Source organism: Aythya marila (genome assembly GCF_965140915.1).
Source record: "Aythya marila genome assembly, chromosome: 17".
In the NCBI taxonomy this organism is placed as follows: Eukaryota; Metazoa; Chordata; class Aves; order Anseriformes; family Anatidae; genus Aythya; species Aythya marila.
Window position 1 is genome coordinate 12,994,049 of NC_139058.1, and position 18,859 is coordinate 13,012,907.

Genomic DNA, 18,859 nt, shown 5'->3' on the forward strand with positions numbered 1-18,859 from the left:
CACAAGCAGTTGCTATCCTGACACATGAAAACATGGGGATGTGATCTCCAGTCAGGTGTGACAGATTGCAGGAGAAGCTGATGTTTGGCTGCTTGCATGAATCAAGAATTGCCATGATTTCTTCTTAATAGTGGCACCCAGCTGTAGGGAAGCCATACGTGGGAAAGGGCCACCATCTGGCTCCTGAAATCACGAACCACCCTGAATTATTATTTTTTTTTTTTTTTTGCAGTAGTAGTATCTAGAGAAAGTAGGAACACCATCTCTGGAAATCTGCTGCTCTCTGACTTTCTCTGAGCCACATCACTGCTGGTTTAAGGAACAGGGCAAGGCAGGGAGCCAAATATTTTATAGGCACCTCCCCATGTGACAAGCCAGAAGCACTGGGGATAGGTGTAAAGACAGTAAACAAGTGCATACAAACATGAACACTGGAAGAATGCTTACTTCGGCATCAGCATCTTGTTTTTCTCATAGAAGAGACGAAGATCCTGTGGGCTGCTGGCCTGTAGGGGAAAAATAAAAATATTGCATGAAGCAGTTGGCAATAAAGGAAGGGGATTAGCATTTCTGTTTCACAGTTACTCTGAAGAGCAGAGAGGCACTTTTCAATCGCTGAACCAACAGAGACAATGAGAACCTGCAGCTTGCTTTAGTCTAAAAAGCCAGCACTGTGGCAGAGTGAAAATACCTTATTTCAGCCTCCTGCCTTTTTGTCCCTGACCTGGTTCTGCCCTGCGCTGCCGTTCTGAGCCCTGAGCTTTGTTTCAGTGGGCTCTGATGCTCAGGTCTGAGCTGGCCTAATAGCCTCACCCAAGAGGTGAAATAATTGCAGACGTGAGGAGTCCCAAATGATGAATGGCAGCTCCTGCTGAGAACAGGGATTACTGCTGCAGGGTATTTACAAGAGTGCAGGGAGCCTGCTGATGGGCAAGGAATCTATGAAGAAACCAGGAACACGGGGAACCAGCAACTGAATTAGTTTTCTCCTTTAATCCTAGGAAGCCAGAAGGTCTCAAGCCACAGCTCCTATTTCTGTAGTAACATAACTGGGGGGGATGTTGACAAGATTTTAAATTTTGAGAGATGGGATTAAAAACAAAAAAGGGCTCGTCACAACTAGAGCTTTACAGCTGAAGTTAAAGTATAGAAGCACAGACAAGTCTCCTAACATAATTTCTCCATTTGTTTTTATACAATCAACAAATGCATGCCAGTCAATTAACCCTAGTGTATTAGCTTTTCTGCTCAGGCAATATCTCTTTATTAAAGAGAGAGCAGGCTGGGTAGCATGACACAGACAAGGTAAATATAAACAGGGAAGGAAGATCAGAAAGGTTTGTGTGCAACCAATTACTGGTGCAGCAGAATGCTTAGGAAAGTGTGAACCAGGAGGCAACACACAGCTCTCCTGGTGTTGCAGACAGAAAACCCTCAAGCCTTCCACCTACTTCCATGTCTAAATTAGAAGCATTTAAGGTCGATTAAGATGCTTAAAGTGGCAAATCAGACAAGCCGATCTGCAGATGGCCATCACAATACCACCAACACGGCACGGCTGGAAGAGCAGCCACATAAGATGCTGTTTCAACATCACCTACTCCCTCTGACTAAAGATGAACATGAAGTTAAGAACAGCTGAGAAAGCTCAGTACTGAACTCAGAGAAACCAAGAGGTAGCTGCTAGTATCAGTAAGACTGGTGTACTACTGATCAGGACAGCACTTCTCACACAGTGTTAGCAACCCAAGCCTTGCAGCTTTGTTATCAGTAAGACCATAATGGGCTCTGCTGTTTACACACTCCCTCCCACCCACCCAGATCCTTGCACAAACAGAGCTACTGGATTCCTAACAGAAGGAAATAAAGGTTTCCTAGTTCTCTCTGCAATAACCTATCCTCTGCTGTTCACAGACACAGCAGGGACCCAAACAGGAGACACAAAAGCACCGTTTTCAGAAGCCATGAAATGGATGTTGTTCAGCACAGCATGTTGTTATGTAGATGCCAGTCTGCATCAGCTTTCCAGTCACCGCTGTTCAATTTGATTTGGTTCAGTAAAATTCCATTTTACACCTTTCCCCTTGCAGATTTTGCCCTGTAATTAGATTCTTAATATTTGGCAAACTTTAACGAGGCGAGTGTACACACTGCACCAACTGGCTTGGCCACAACACTGCGTAATGAAAAATATGCCTGACACACGGCGTACAAGGAGGAACAGAACTCCACTGCAGGGAAGCTAAGTGTCTGCTCACATCAGAGAGATACAAGCCTTGGCTGTTGTCTCTGTTCATTTCCTGTCGCAACAACTCAATTGTTTCACAAATACAATGAGGCTCTGATCTATTTCAAACAGTGTTTTGTCAGAAATTTTCCTGGCAATAAAGATGAAGTATATTAAAAGCAGCACATATGCAAAGCCCAGTTCATTACAAAGGGTTTCTAAGCACTAGCTTGGGTGGAAACAAAATCCTCAATTAAGCTCCTCTCTTCTTTGTACAAATTAAAAGAGAGACCCATTTAGGGATGTTGTTTCTCCCCATTCTACTTTCTCAGTACAATCTGCACTTGTTCTGCCAGGATCGTACCCACGCCACCAGGCCTCTCTGCCCCCACACCGTGCTTTCTCCCTGGGGCTTGTCCCCAGCAGCCCACAGCTCAAGGCCGGGCCTGACACAGGTGGCTGTCTGCTGGGGAGCACAGTCCTTTTAGTGAGCACCCTGCACAGACGCCTGTGGATCACCGGGACTTTGGAGAAACCAGCGGCACCTTCACAGAACTGCAACCATGAAGCGAGCCACGCAGCCCTGCTGGCAGCAGCAGGCTCCCAGCAACGAGCCCACTGTTGGCAGCCACTTCACAGAGCACTGACCACTTCACAGAGCGCCTCAGCCACTTTGCCCAGTTCTTCCTACAGTAGTGCCGTGCTTCTCCGATAATCCTGCGATAGCGTAGTGCCTCTCTGAACACTGAGACGCTTGTAAGACACTAAAAACACCACTTGAATTCCTTCCTCTAGGATTGAAGGACTCAATATGAAATCTACCTTCCTGGTAGATACACACCCTGTCCAAGAAAACCATCAGAAAAAAGCAAGCAAACATTTCAGGTGCCTACCAACTGCACCATTCAAGGTACGCCGAGCCAGCTGCTGCCCCGTAGGGCAGCACCCACCTGCCAGAAACCGGGATACAGAACGGGCAGTTCAGTTTTAGTTTCCCTACAAATAGGAGACACACCAGCAGGCCAACTCATACCCTTGCTCCCCCTCTCACGTTACTATGGAGCAGCTGCTTTGGTGTAACTGGGTCTGTTTTTGTCTGCCCTTTCTATATATAAGACAATCAGACAAATCCAATCCTGCCCCTCTGGTACTTTGTCCTGAGCAGCAATGGAAACATGTTTAGCCAGCAAAGGCATTCAGCACAGCCCTGCCAAATCCCGCCTGGTGCTGGCTGCCTGCGAGCGAATTGCACCCAAAAAAGCACTGGGGTTTCCAAAAGCGCTCAGCACTGGGCTTGTTGTGCTTGGGGAAAAGCTGGAGCTGCACAGCGCTCAGTCAGAGGGGGCAGAGGCAGTCACACCCCCAGGGAGCAGCACTGTCTGGTCAACACCTCACAGCACATGTGATGGTACCTGCTCTCCTCTCTGAAGCCTTTCCTGCAGATTTCTGGGGATTTGAGGGTGCAGAGATGCAATTCAGATACGTTAAAAAGAAATGAGTAATAATGCCTCCAGCTCAACAGTTCTGAGGAACAGCTTGAAAACCTGCTGCAAATTCCTCTTCCTCATGCAGAGCTACACTGGGTGTTTTAAGACTCCCAGAGCTAAGTGGCAAGCATCCAGAGGAACCTGAAAGGACAAGCAGCAGAAAAAAAAACTCTCTCTTTTCTTTAGCTGTCCATGGAGGTTTTTCTCTCAGTTCCTGAGAGAACAGGATCTGGTCCACAGGCACAAGGCAAAAAGATGATGGCTCTTACTACAAGAAGTAGTTGATCGCTTTGTCAAATCTTAGCACAGCAGTCCAGTGCCACTTTTAAGCTCAGCAAGGAATACCTGTCTGCTTGGACACAGGGAGCTGCTCCCAGAGGAGCAGCTTTGGGAACATAGGCCTAGCAAGTAAACCTGGAGTTCCAAATCTGGGTATAAAATCCTCCTCCTCCAGTTTTCCTCAGAGCCCATTTTACAACACGGTATTTCTTTTTATTTTTTTAAGTGCCACGTAATCTCAGTACTTACACCAGAGGATTTAATTCAGAAATAAAGCAGGGGACTTGGTACACCAGGCTTAGAGATGAAGTGTCTATCTACCAGCTAGCTGGGATGAGAACATCCACACACAGGTTGACTGGCTCAGAGCTGCCAGACAGACCAGCAACTTGTGTTACAGCTCCTGCTCCCTGGCCACAAAGCAGCGAGGAGTTGCTTACAAAGGCTCAACCAGGAGACAGCCAGGTTTCACGTTCCCTGTCAGGACTGGGTGTCTGAATGGACTCGGTGCCACTGCCAGGTACAGCCCTGACACGTGTACGTGTGTCTGTGCATCTCCTTACCGATAGCTGCCCAGTTTTCAGAAGGGTCACACAGTGGGACCCATCGGGGCATCAGTGCTATTCTTCCACCTCCCCAAAAAAGACTTGAGTCATTTAACTAATCACATTTCAATCATCATCTACAAGGACAAGATAGCTTTTGGAAATTATTTTTGACCTTGTGTGATTTTTTTCTCCCCTACCTGTCTCCAGTTTTGTTTCTAGTTGTCACCTGTCTACGCAGCCTCCGCCTCCCCGTGGTGGGCACTGGGTCCCCATCTTTTTGTCTCAGCTAAGCACAAGAGAGGGCTGCTGTACTTGAGGCATTTCTCAGTGCTGGTCTGCAAGACCTGGAAACCCTGTTCCAGTCCTGTCCTCAGTGACGGCAACGAAGAATTGCAAGTGCAGACCACTTATTAGGCAAGGCAAATTAACAATTCCACATTAATACAGCGCTCAGCAAATCTGTTTAGAGGGATTATGAATCCTGTTAATCTCATCCCTATGGCAGCCTCACTGTTTTGTTTATGGGCATGTTTAATACGAAAAGCTCCTTACGACAGCTTCACCAGCCATCCTAGCAGCTGTTCACATCTGAGCATAGCATTTTCTTGTCTGCAGGCAAGGTGGCAAGAAAGGGACAAGAATGACTCTGGGAAGTTGCCTTGGGTGACCCAGCTACAGTTAAAATTAACTTTGAGACAGCTCGAAAACACACACACATACACATGCACTCACATATCTCTGTCTAGATTTACAGGCACTTTTTGGATTGACAGCTGCCTCAGCCTTTCCACACATTTGATCTTTTCTTCATCTAACCCAGCCCCCTGAAGCCTATTTATTTTTAGGCAACTAATTCCTCCTTGCTACAGATAACACTGGAGTGTAAACCTTTTGGTTTGCACTCTCCTGAAGTAACATTGGCTCACACAGTGAACAGCCAGAGAGCCCAAACGCAGCACGTTTCATGCTGTGCTCCAGATTCCCATGGGAATCTCAGCCAGACAGAGGTCAGGTGCTGTCTGGGAGGGAACACACCGTGAGGATTTAGCCTGAAGAGGTTAACACGAGAAACCCAGCTCCTGGCTGCTCACAATTGGCTGCGCTGCTGGCACTATGCAGAACGAGCCTGTTCTCTCTCCATCCGTTTCTAGACATCCCCTCCAAAAGCACGGTGTCCCCAGCACCTCTGGCCACAGGTGCATCACCTCTGTCCGCTACTCTCCTCTCCCCAGCCCTGTAAGCAATAGCTTCTCGCCTGCTCAGTGCCTGTCAGCAAATTCTTACAACACAGTCATGCCAACAACGAAATAAAGCTTGTTAACCTTTAACTAGCTTTCCAACATCTGCCCTAGACAGGCTTCGTTCACCTGAAACTTACAGCTGGGAGAAGGCAGTTTGTGACACACACACAGTCAAAACAAATAGATGGAGCACAGAGAACCATCTGGGTTGAGCTTTTCTTTCTCCCTGATCAAACAAATCCACAGCTGCTACTGCAGTAACAAATGGGGCTGGGCATTTTGTTTCAAAATACAAACCCCAAAAGAAGGGGAGGTGGGGGTGGCAGGGAATATAGGGAAACAAATGACTCCTAGACCAACAGATGCCAGATGTATATGGGAAAGAAAGAAGTTCCCCATTCAGGCAAGCACAAAGCAAGGATCAGAACCTGCTGGGCAGGAGCCCAAGTGCCCCTCCATTGCCCACTGTGAGGCAGGGGACTGCCATGGCTCAATCAAAGGGACACAAGCATCATAGGACTGCCTCACCTCTGTATGAGCCTGAGGACACAGATACAGGCAGGAGGCCGATGTTATTCTGACCATCTTCCTGCCCAAAACCTTGGCTGAGAAGCTGAATGAAGCTGCCTGGTATTTAAATTTAATTCTCTTGAAAAATGTTTGCTATAAAAACAAATGTTTTTAGAAGCACATTTCTGCAACATGCTTCAGTGACCAGTAAGAAAAGCCACCTAACTCTTTGCAAAGCAATCAGATGCGCGAAGGTTGCGTGAGATATTAAGTGAAAAAACTTCAGTGGAAAAACACTTGTGAAAGTCACCATGTTAGTGATAACTACATCATTTAAATGAATTCAATATTAAGGGGCCTTCAGAGACTAAAAAGGACCAAGTTACAAGGCCAAATCAGTGAAAAGCTCTCCTATGCATGTAGTCAAAGCTTGCTTTCTCCACACCCACATTTTTTCTTACTGCACAAATATTTTCTTTTATCCTAACAGTCATTTTCTCCTCTCAAACAAAGATACCAACACTAATAACAAGTGCATGCAGCCAGCAAGTCGGATCCATTCAGGAGTTTCCATGTACTTTTGTAGGGGTGTTTATAAAAAAGAAACATGGAAAGGAAATGAAGTCTTGCGCTAAATACAGATCAAGCTGGTGGGTAGAATATAAAGCACTGGAATGGAAGATTCTCATAGCAACAGGGAAAAAATTACCCTGAAGGAAAAAAAGGTTCTTCACACTGAGACAAAACCAAAACATACCATTACTTTACTTCTGTATTTGCCCACTGTTTCCTGCAACAGATTCAGAATTCATTTTATTCTTCCTGATGATTTAACTGCATAAATATTCAAGGTCTCATATGAAATTGTGAAGAGCTATAGAACTAAAGCTCAGAAAATCCTGCAGATTTTTTTTTTTTTTGCCCTAAATGATCTAAACCTGCAGAGCTGGCATGAACTGGAACTCACATCAGCATACAAATTTGTGGTTTGTTTTTTTTTCCGTGGATTAGACAGAGATGAGCTCTAAAGAGCTCAAATATTAAAGCAGCAAAGAATTATCAGGAACTTGAGTCTCTGCTCTGCTGCAAGTCAGAAAGGAAAAAAAACCTGACAAGTACAGTACTTTAAAATAGTGGTTGTAAGGAGGAGTCTGCAAATCTCATTCAGCATGGAAGAAAAAAAAGTAACAGGCAGCGTACTCTGTGGCTCGCTAACGATTAGGAACAAGAAAAATGCACTGAGTTTAGATTCATTCCAGCTATACTTAAGATTAGAAGTACGTGAAGTAATCCTGAAGCAACTTGCACAAGGTTGCAATGAGTTCTCCATTATTTGGAAGTTTAAAATCAGAGAATGCCTTTCACAAAAATATATGCTCTAGCTCAGTCAGGAGTTATGGCATAAATTACAGGGTGGAGTTCTACTGGACTGTGTTATATTTAGAGGGGTTTGGACTTGATGAACAAACATTTCAGGCTGGAAGGGGTTGCTGTGAGATGACAGATAAGATCCTGTTGATAAGATCCTACTTAGCTGCTCTAAAGACAAAGTTGATTTAGCTGCAATACACCAGTTACCACCAAATCATCCCTAACATTAACTTGCAATTAGTCTTCCTTGTTGTCCTTACATCCATCAGAATTATAATCACAAATTACACAGTGAGCATAGTTGCAAATATGAAGTGTTCTCCTCTGCCACCTCTTTCTTTATTAAAAATCTGCCTGGAAATATTACTGCTTAACTGATCCATGACAGTCTTCCTGAATAAGTGACCTTCCCTAAGGATTTGTAACCACAAAACGCATTTTACTGAGATACAGCCCAGAGGAGAGGAGAGTCATCCTCTAGTACCACTTCCAGCATTAAAACGTGTGAGGCACCACATTGTCAACGTGCTGGGCAGGCAGACCTGTATAAGGCTGGCTCTATTGGAATTTGTTTTGTTTTTTTTTTTTTTAAATCCACTTACTCCGAAGTAGATGTCATCTATACTACTACTACTAATTCAGAAACATGAAATCGAAGCTACTCACCTGAAAAGGAGCCTTTCCGGTCAGACACTGATAAATGATGGTTCCAATACTCCACAGGTCAGCTTTGGCATCGTAGTGTTGAGACATGATGACTTCAGGTGCCTTTTTGGGAGAGAACAGAAGTTTGTTTTATAAAAGATGCAGGCTATTTTTGGCAGCTGCAGGAAAGAAACACAAGTCACTGATACATTTTAAAAACCCCTGACTTGGATTTCCAATAACCACAAAAGATTTGCTCCCAACAAGGCTAACTACCTCGACAAGGCCAATTCCCTCGTTAAGCTGGGGAAGCAGAAGCTTTTGTTCAGGCAGACAGAAGAACACCCTATGCTGTTATGCCTACTTTAGGTAAGCGCAGTACTTTCTCTTCTTGAGCATACCATATTCCGCTAAATCAACCTGTACTGAGAAGGCAGCTCCTTGAAATCACAGAGATCTAAAGCAAAGCAAGGAACAGATAAATGATCAAGAAAAGCAAAGGCTCAAACCACACAGGTAAGCTCCAGCCTCTGCCCTGATCAGCAGCACTTGTGTATTTCCCTCATTTAGCCCAAGATGACGGTATATTAAGTATGCTCCAGAGCCTGCTGCCAAAGCCACAGTTTGGGTTCAAAGGCAGACCTGGGCATTGCAGTCCAACAGCTTGAGCCCTGCTGTGCCTCAGCCTCCGGTTTCCAGTCTCACACCCTCGGCTGCTCCCTCCCTGGCTTGCTCCAGAGGCTGGAGGCAGAGTGAGCCCGCAAGGCCCCGTGGTTCAGCACGCAGCCTGCCTGGGGAGCAGTGCTGGAGGAGGGGCAGAAGGGCAGGCTGGCTAATCCCACACATTTGTAACGACAGATTTCATCACAGTGCTGCCAGCATGGAACGGGATCAATTTTTAGCTGTTAGGAGCAAAGGCTGCATGTAACAGAAAAAAATGGCAGCAGAGAACTCAGGAACAGACCAAGCTGCTGTTGCCAAATGAAGCAGGAATGACACCAAACAAAGCCAAAGAAAGCTAGAGGATGAGAACTACAGAAGGTTTCAAGTCACATGTGACATGGATTGTATCAGGACTGAGCCACAAAGCTCACTGTGGTGTTGGTTACGTGCCTTTCTTTGTAAGAGAGCAACATGAAAACAGCAGCAACGGGCTAGGAGCTAAAACAGGGAATAAGGGCTTGCCTTCTGTACGTTTTCAGTGCTAATGCACAAGATCCATAATAGCAACAGGGACAGACTTCAAAGCATCCCCTAAAGACCACTTTCACCCTCCCTGCACGAATTTCCCTCAAACCTATCAGTAAACAGAGAACAATACGAAACACTGAGATTCCCTGTAATGTCCAGAGTCATTTAAATTAAAAAGATAAAACAGCAAAAGGTCATTGGTAGCTTCTTTCAGGCAAAAACAAAGAAAAAACACATCAAGCTGGGTGTTTTGATTTACTTTCATAAGAGACTCTGAAAGAAAAGTATCACAAAAACAGACAATTCCGGAAACTCTCATAGGAGGGAAAAAAATGACATCATCTTCACATATAGCATAGTTCAAATAAACATCAGGCTTCAAAAAAGGGAAAGAGAGGAAGTCTGTTTTGCTTGAGTTTGTACTGTGGAACATGCTACCCCTGTGCATCGTAGCACAGTCCAGCTTAACTGTTTGACCTAAAGGTACAGACAAAACTTAAAAGTATTAGAACATATTGACAATCAAGGAAAATCAGGAAAGCTGGGGAGGGACTCATTGTCAGGGAAATGTAGTGATAGGACAAGGAATAATGGTTTTAAACTAAAAAGGGGTAGGTTTAGATCAGATATTTGGAAGAAGTTCTTTGCTGTGATGGTGGTGAGGCACTAGAACAAGTTGCCCCAAGAAGCTGTGGCTGCCCCATCCCTGCCAGTGCTCAAAGCCAGGCTGGATGGGGCTTGGAGCTACCTGGTCTGGTGGGAGGTGTCCCTGCCCACAGCAGGGAGTTGGAAGTAGATAATCATGAAGGCCCCTTCCGTCCCAGGCTGTTCTATGATTCTGATTCCAAGTGCCTACTGTCCTCAGGGCACTTGTAAAAATTTCAGCCTAAACTGATCCACATAAACTTTTTTTTACTTTGAGCTCAGACACCCACCCCCAGGGACTACTACATGGCTGGTTTTGACATTTTTATTCCTGTCCTGGCTTTGTCATTTTTAATTTCATCGGCTTACTGAGACACTGAGATCCTGATTGCTTCCATGAAAACAAACAAGAGACTACGTCCTCACATCCCAGTCACAGATGAGGAAGTTCAAAGGAAGGGAAAGGGATCAGTTTGTTTTTTGAAACACATCTGGTTCTCAGGCTAAGAAGTCATCTCTGAAGTAGCTGGTTTGCTGAAAGAATCAGCATGCAGAGGGTGGAGAACAGGGAGTGGCAGTGCACAGAACAAGAAGCAAGTGGCCTTTACATTTACACCCATTTCCCGAGTACAAAATACACTTAGCAGCAGTAAGTTAGCAAGAAGGCAATATCTGCGCCTGAACAGTCCGTAGGCCTGAAAGGATTTTGCAAGACCAAACAGCTAAAAATAGTTGGAGAGTTTACAAAACTGCTGTTTAACAAGGACCTTGCTCCTGATATTCTGGCCTTAGCAAAAACAACTGAAAGGCTCGAGGTGACCGTAGGCTTGTGGAAACGGTCTCAAAAAGTCCTGCCAAAGCAGTGATTTATTGAGGTTCTTCAACAAGGAAACAACACTGCCAATATAGTCAGGTGTGTGGAATACCGTCCTGGCCCTCACTCTGTTGCTTCACCGGCAGCAGAGAAAATACATTTCATTTCTCTGCACCTTCAGTGGTAAATGCTCTGGTAGTACTGTTTCTGGGAGCAGAGAGCAATTAATACTCTGTTCAGTTCTATTTATCAACAGCTCACCTGAAAGTTAGATGACAACACACGCACCTGTTGCCTGACATTACCCGCAGCTAGAACTCTGAAGCAATAGCTGTGTAATAGCTGTTTTCTAACACGTCATTAAAATTTCACTTTTTGGGGGACGATTAATGAAACACAAAGCCTTGCCTCTGGGAGTGGGAGGCGAACAAAGAAGCAAGACCAATACACAAAAACTTGTCAGCAAAACACACTTACCATGTACATTGGTGAACCACATAAAGTCGCTGCCATCATATTATTCTGCAGGTATCGGGCAAATCCAAAGTCAGCTACAAAGAGAAACAGAGAGGTGGCCCAAGGTCAGACATGAGCTCTAGAGAGCCTGCACCTTCCTAAGTTCCCCTGAGCCCTTCACAGCAGGTCATGTACCCCACACAAATCACAAGACTTTGACAGCTCTCTCCCTGAGCAGTAACATCCTTGTGCTCATTACTGACTTGTAATGGAGACACTAGAACACAGGAAACCAAACTGCGCACAGTATTTAGAAGAATGAACTCCCATTCATTTAGAGAGATCAGACACTTCTTTCCGTCTCTGTTTGCTTGCGTTCCAAAATGTCAGCTGCTGGAATCTTCTTGACTTCAGAGAGAGCGTGCCAGTTCTACCAGCAAATTCATCTGCTGCCATCCCAAATTTAATCTGGGGAACTCACAGTTCCCCTCCACTGAAAAGGAGTGCAGTGCAGCAGGCATCCAAGAGAAACCACTACTTGCCACCACCCACATTTGTAGGAAAGCCCTAATGAAACACAGTCTTGCTCTATTCCTTCAGAAGTTTCAGCAGCGCTAACTCCAGGATGAAGGGAGAAAGCTGAGCCATTAGATCACCTGGTAGCTGGAAAAGCCAAGGGCTAGGAATACAAATACGAGTTACATCTGCAGGTTACTCAGCATCTGATCATATGATACTTGGAGGTTCTTTCAAGGTTAGTAGATATTTCAAGCAAGGAGATGATTTGGCACAGCTGTTTATACTGTCATCTGCCACTGATTGATCTAGCTAGCTATTCCCTGGACCATGTATTACTCAGGGAGGTGGGAAGGAGGGGTTGCAGGGCACATCACACCGAAGAGCAGCAGTGCCCTGGTGGTGTGCTGTGCCCACAGCCCTCCCGCCTGCATCTGCATCTCCCAAATAGCTTACTGCCACCTTCCAGATAATTCTACACTTCAGAAAAAAGTAACTTTCTTAGAGATGCAGCTGAGAAGCCTACCTCTAATTCAGACTGTAGAAACATCTGCTTTGTGATGTGCCTGACTTCCTTTATGCTCTGAAGCCAGACAGTAGAAGAGCTACTTTTAGGACTTAAGACACCACTTAGTATTTATCCTCGGTTCTACTAAAAGCCAAATAGAAAAGCCACTGCAGCAGCTCCTTTCTTGGTAAGCCTAGAGACTGCAAGCCAATTAGGGCAGGTTAGTATTTGTTTTTACAAAGGGAGGCACCATTCTGCTTGGAAATGGAGCAAAGCCTGACCAATTTATTTTATATTAGCCCACGTCTTGGCAGAGCAGAAAGCTCTTGTTCCTACTGCTTGGAGGCCCACTGAAGTTAGCTGAACTCGGTTATGTCTTGCAGAGGAATTAAGTGAGGAAGTGGAAAAACATTAGGGCATATTAAAAAGCGGAGAAATTTTCTTCTAGACAGTTCCCAAAAGAAATTGAGGCTTGCCACTTATCTGTTACCAAGGTCTCCTGAGAGCTGTTAGGGTGACACTTGTAACAGGGTCTTACCAATCTTTATGCGTATGTTGTTGGGATTTGATTTCCTGCCTCCAGCGTAGGAAAGGAGGATATTCTGTGGTTTCAGATCCCGATGGATGATGCCTTTGCTGTGCAGCATTTTCATGGCACCTGCTATCTGCTGAAGAAAGAGCCTGATGGTGTCTTCACTAAGCGTCCGCATAGCTAGGGAGGAGGGAAAAATAACCACAGATGAAAGAATTACAATGCTAGTTCTCCAAAGAACCCAGGGGGTAGTTTCTCCAGAGCAATTAGCAATAATTTGGCTTTTTTTTTCCTCCACGCATTATTTCTGAATGCTTAGTGCTGGCATTAAGAGAGAGCTTTTGCATTCCCAGCTTATGCTGTGACCAGGGCTGTTTTCAGCCCTGAGAGTCTAATAGTGAACTCAGGTCAGTGGCAAGTGCTGAATTTGGGTTATCAGCTGTGTCCAAAAGTGACATTTGATGAGGTTTAGGACTTCCCTCAGCAAGAGCTGCCAGCTTGCTTTAAGCATCCAGCCAGACACAGCCTGCAACCTGATGAGTGAGAGGGTCACCTCTGAGCTATGGTCAACAGCCATCAGACATTACAGCTTTATCGAGAAGACTATGTCTAAACCTGGAGACACCGTTAGGATTAGGATTTGTGTCTGCAGCAACCATTATGGCTCAGGCTGGGCATGGAAAAGGCTGGCAGATTCGGGTACATGGCCACCAGGGATCTGAAGCCAAGTCCAGGCCTAATCCTTGTGCATCAGCACTCACTAGACCCAACCATAACTCTAATCCAAATCCAGTGTTAGGATGAAAAGCAGTCCAATACCTAGCAAAAATCCCCCTACCAAATGTCCCCTGTGAGGTCTTTTTTATAAAGAAATATTTTTTAAAAATTAATAATCAAATTCTGGTCATACGGAAGCACTGAACTTACTCTCCTTAGCTAAGGGTTTCCCAAGAACTGTGGTGTGAGAAATAAATAACACTGAAGGGATTAAAATAATGTTCATCTGGACCTTCTAATCAGACTGGTGCAACATTAGCTTCTGTTATTTTAAGAACTGCACACATGAAACTTGTCAAAGCTCGGAGCAGCCTGCTGAACAGACCACAGGACCAGCAGCGCTACCAGCCTGCTTCCTTATCAGTCGCTGAATAAGGCAGGCTTAAAGAAAGCACCGTTCCACTTGAACTAAATCATTTCTTTTGTAGAAGGCCCGGTAAATTACTCGGGACTTCATTAGTATTTTTCCAGCTGTTCTCTAGTAAAACCTCAAAACAAGCTGGCAGGAACTTCAAAATGCTACTCTGCCTCATCAGCTAGAAGGGAGGAATCCTTATGAAAACACAGATGAGGTTGCAGGCAGCTTTAACACAACACAGGAAATTAAAAATCTAACTTTTGAAATATGCGCATGGGAAACAGATAAGTTAAACAGCATTTAGAATAGAAAATAAACTCCCACTGCTCCCAAACCCCGCTGTTCTAGGAAGAGGCACAAGCAGAGCTAAAATGTCACCACGGCCATCAGCCGCTCCTGGATGTGTACACGTGACACAAGTGCACATGTCTATAGAGTTTCTCTCCCCTTGCTGGGCCTTTTTCCTCATGGACTGGCACTCGGCTGGAATTCAAAAGGCTGCTCTGCAAGAGGGGGCGATTCTGTGAAGAGACCTTAAAGATGTAAGAGGCAGCTTAGATGCAGACCTACCAAACTTACTTACATCTTCTGGGGAAAAAAAAAAGGAAGAAAAAGAAAAAACAACAAAAAACCCACTCTACTTCCTCCTCTTTAACAAAGCTTTCCCCAGGTGGACTGGGACACCTATTTGTGAACAGCTAAAACCCCGTCCTTCTGCAAAACAGCAAGAGCTCCAACAAGTTTTGCTCAATTCAGCTCAGGCCCCGGGAAGGAGAGGCTGTCTCATCTTCCCCCAAACAAGAAACAAGGCTTGGAACTTGTTGGCTCTTAGCGTTATTAAGCCAGCAGGCAATCAGGAGCTCCTGGCTAAATACAGCTCGCCTCTAGCAGAGCTGTTTTCTGTAGAGCCTTGTCTTGACCTGCAGTTCCAGCAGCATGCCACATCTTCAAGGCGTTACCCTCCCTTTTATATAGTGTGGTGGCAATAAGATGAACACCACGCTAGCTGCCATTCCCTCAAACCAGTTAAGCCTCCCTAACCTTTCAAACTGGGGTAAAAAAAAATATATATATATATGTATATATTTAAATCATTATAGCTGAAACCAGAGAACCCATTCCCCTGAGGAATATAGTGCCTCTAAGCTACCAATTTCAGCTTTTTCCACTTCACACTTGAAGCTTTTAACCTTTCAAAGGTGTTGTGTTCCTAACACACTGAGCATCTATGCTCCTGTCTTGAGCCTGTAGAGAGATTCCTCCAGTCAGTCTGCGGTGGCACAGTGAAGTTACCACAATGCAGCATAGAAAAATTAGGCAGAGGGCTGCCAGGTCCTCTGGCAGCATTACATCTCAGGAATCACAGTAGCATGGCAAGGGAGGACTGTGAAATTGAGAAGATGCCCTCAATAACAGAAGAGGGACAGGCGGTTACACCGGGAGCACAGGGGCATACCCTTTTACTTCACTTCATTAACAGACACATCACAGAGAAAAACAAGAGTCCTTATCTCTCATACTCAGCCCATTAGTCTACCAAATGACAGCAGCAATCTCCAACTGAAGGACAGAGAAATAAATGCAACTGTCACTTTCAGAGACTCCTGAAGTCTATGAAGAGTAGGGCAAAAATTAATGTCACCTGTACTATCAAGCTCAGGGATTCAAAACCCCACAACAGAAGAGCTAAGGGTCGGACTCCTGTTCCCTTCACAGTTTGCAGCACCTGGATTTTTCTGTGTACTGCCTGTAGCTCATTTTGACACATCCTTCCTACTAACACCTTTCATTTACTTCAGGCTAGCAGGTTTAATATCAGATCAAGTTGTCTTGTTCTACAAAAATCAGGAAAAGCAGCATTAGCATGCTCCAAACAGGACGATTACCAAAACCAGGAACAGTTACACATCGGTCTGCAAACGGTCTTCAGACCGGCCACCATCAGCAGATGGAGAACATACAGAAGACTCATTTGATTTAGACGTCATCAAACAGATGTGGCAAACGAGACAACTCACTGTCTCCATGACATCCCAAACAGGAAACTTGTACTTCTGTCCCTGCAAAAAAAAGGTCACTCTCTCATCTTCCCCAGAGAACTGGCAAAACACTGAGGCTGCACTGAAGTCCAGGCCTCTCCATGGAGGCCTGTGGTCAGCAACACATTCTTGCAGAGATCACTGTTTCACAAGCCTCCCTTTGCCATTACTGAGAAGTAATAATATCCCCTCTGTTTATTTTCATGGGCTCCACTTGAGTGAGGAGGCCCTCAGTGTGCTGCCTTGGGAACAGGTCAGGAGATCAGAACAAACATTTACTGCGGGTCAGCACGAGGCCTGCCTGCCTGGTAGCTCTTGAGGCATAGGAAAAGGATGAAATCACCTCAAAAGGTGGCTTTTGGTCAGCACTGTGGAGAGATGTAGCAAATGTTCAATCAGCCCAGAGGCTGCCTGGGAAAGCGCAGTAAACATGCCCTGACAGCTGATCCAAGGGTAACAGACTGGAGCATGCTCGCTGATGTTGAATGACAACACCATTTTGGAAAAGTTATTTAGGAAAAATAACTTCTCCTCTTACCCACAGGTGCACAAGCATCTCTTTAACACGCGTCCAATCCAAATCATGCTGAAGTCTGAAAGGCCAGGCTGATTTATTTGGGCCTGTCTTGCAACCCCCCCAAGGCCATGTGCACAGAACATGGCCAGCACGACTCCTGCAGAGGCCCTTCTATTTACACCAGGAGACTAACGTGACCACCCATAACAGCCTGTGTCAATGCCAATTCACAGAATTTAAAGAAATCGTAGATGAACCTGCTCTGATCTCCTGTCACACGCTACAAAATTTTAGTTACTCCTGTAGTAAAAACAGTGACTTCTGGAATGCTTCCTACAGCTCTACCATACATCGCAGAGATCTGCCACTGTAAGCTCAAAACATACCCTGTGATGGGCTTTAAACGACAGCAACATCCCCAGAGATCTATCAGAAGAGAAATGATTAAAAAACACCACCACCACAGAAGCTTTGCTCAGCAGAACACATACAACCTCAGCTTGTATCAGAGGTGGGGTTGACCAACAGTTTAATCCAACACAAACGCTCACTGCACTGAAACGTGCACATATGCACGTCGTCCAGTTATGAAGACAAGGGGAATTAGAGTGCCTTTTGATTCAACACAGGATTACCATATTGCCTAATGCTTGTAATTAGAGGGCAGAATGGATTGGGAAGCTTACAAGCATCTTATTCAATCAGAAGCAGTGGATTTGCATGTGCTGCTTGTTTAAGTGCTACAGGAACTACCAGGAAAAATGTCAGAGAAGCCAGTGGAAAAGTAGATGTTGCAATGAAATATAAGCATGCGATTATCAAAATAACTGTAGCAGCACCATAACCTCTCAATAAAGATGTGCCTCATGTATACTAGAGAAATATCCTGGAAGAAATCTGAATTTTCCAAGATAATTTCATCCTAAAAGAAAGCTTATCATCAAAAGCACTCGTCAAAAGTAGGGATTTCAACACTAGCTGTAGGGCAAATTTAAATTTAGCTTTTAATCCTTCATTTTTTGCCATTTCCAGGCATTACATCCCTCAAATAAGCAGCCCGAAATATTATCCAGCTGACTAACTTTAAATTCTAACAGTAAAACCAAACTTTGTTTAACCATGATGCAGAGCCACATTAAGAAGTGAGATTAAAGGATGATGTCAAGCCCCAGCAACTTTAAGGAGTGAGAACCATCAGTGATTCCTTACAAATACCGAGGATACTTTCCATGCTGTTCTACTTACTGTGAAGGTAGTCTGCCAGGTCACCACCATTGCAGTACTGGAAGCAGAACAGAAAGCTCAGTTAATGCAAAGCAAATTAAGGACTAAAAACTTCAGTGAACTTCACTAGCACTGCAAGCTTATCACAGTATTTAAAAACAATCACATCAGAATATACATTCAGAAACTGGCAGAAAAAAAGCTATTCCAATAGCTTCCTCTTCTGGCATATTCGCCCTACATGTGTACATCCTTGCGCATGCACAGAGAGAAAGACAAAACCAAGAGAGCAGAAAGGTCACCGCTTGAAGACCACCAGGAAGCTGACTAAGGAAAATCTGGGAGCAGCCATAGCTGAAAACTGAAATTCCCTACATTATGTTCCACATCACTAAGGAAAGGTCAACAGACCTCAGAGCAAAGACTGCAGAAGAAAGAAAACATACAAAAATCTTTGCAGCTATACTGTGTGAATAAAATGTTCTTTCCATGAATCTTTGAAGCAGATACTATCCCGTAATGCTCATTCGACCCTTGAGGTAAGGCATCCAACTGATTAAACCTCTGCCAGCATGACCTTCTAACAGCAGCAATATAAAGAAATCCCACTGCTATCTTCATCCACACTGTTCCAGTTCTCAAAGGTATGCAGCTGCATATTAGATTAGCAAAAGCATTGCAGGTGAGACTGAGCAGAAAACACTTCTTGTCTAATGAACTGGTCTGCTTAATCCAAGTTAAAGATGAAAAAAGTTGAAAAAACGATAGACACTCACCTCCATAACCAAGTAGACAGAATTTGCCATCTCCTGGGGAAAGAGAAAACAAAGATTTATGCATCAAAATATTTCACACACATTACAACTGCTGTATTCCTTTTTAAACAGTTGAACTCTTCTCTACAAGATAGGCTTAAGAGAGGGAATGAACTTCCTTACAGATCAATTCCTGGAGGGTCACTTACTTTTTAAGAA

At 44.6% G+C, this 18,859-nt stretch overlaps 1 protein-coding gene across 1 annotated transcript in view; it reads right to left on the bottom strand.

The window, feature by feature from the left end:
* The window catches only part of ULK1 (unc-51 like autophagy activating kinase 1), a 78,681-nt gene that overhangs the window by 44,314 nt on the left and 15,508 nt on the right, over positions 1-18,859 (bottom strand). The window contains exons 4-9 of the mRNA XM_082774150.1: positions 18,662-18,694; positions 17,907-17,943; positions 12,977-13,150; positions 11,436-11,509; positions 8,330-8,431; positions 448-506 (exon numbers count right to left, since the gene is read on the bottom strand). Of these exons, the coding sequence (XP_082630276.1) occupies positions 448-506; positions 8,330-8,431; positions 11,436-11,509; positions 12,977-13,150; positions 17,907-17,943; positions 18,662-18,694 (479 nt within the window). The remainder of the gene's footprint in view (positions 1-447; positions 507-8,329; positions 8,432-11,435; positions 11,510-12,976; positions 13,151-17,906; positions 17,944-18,661; positions 18,695-18,859) is intronic.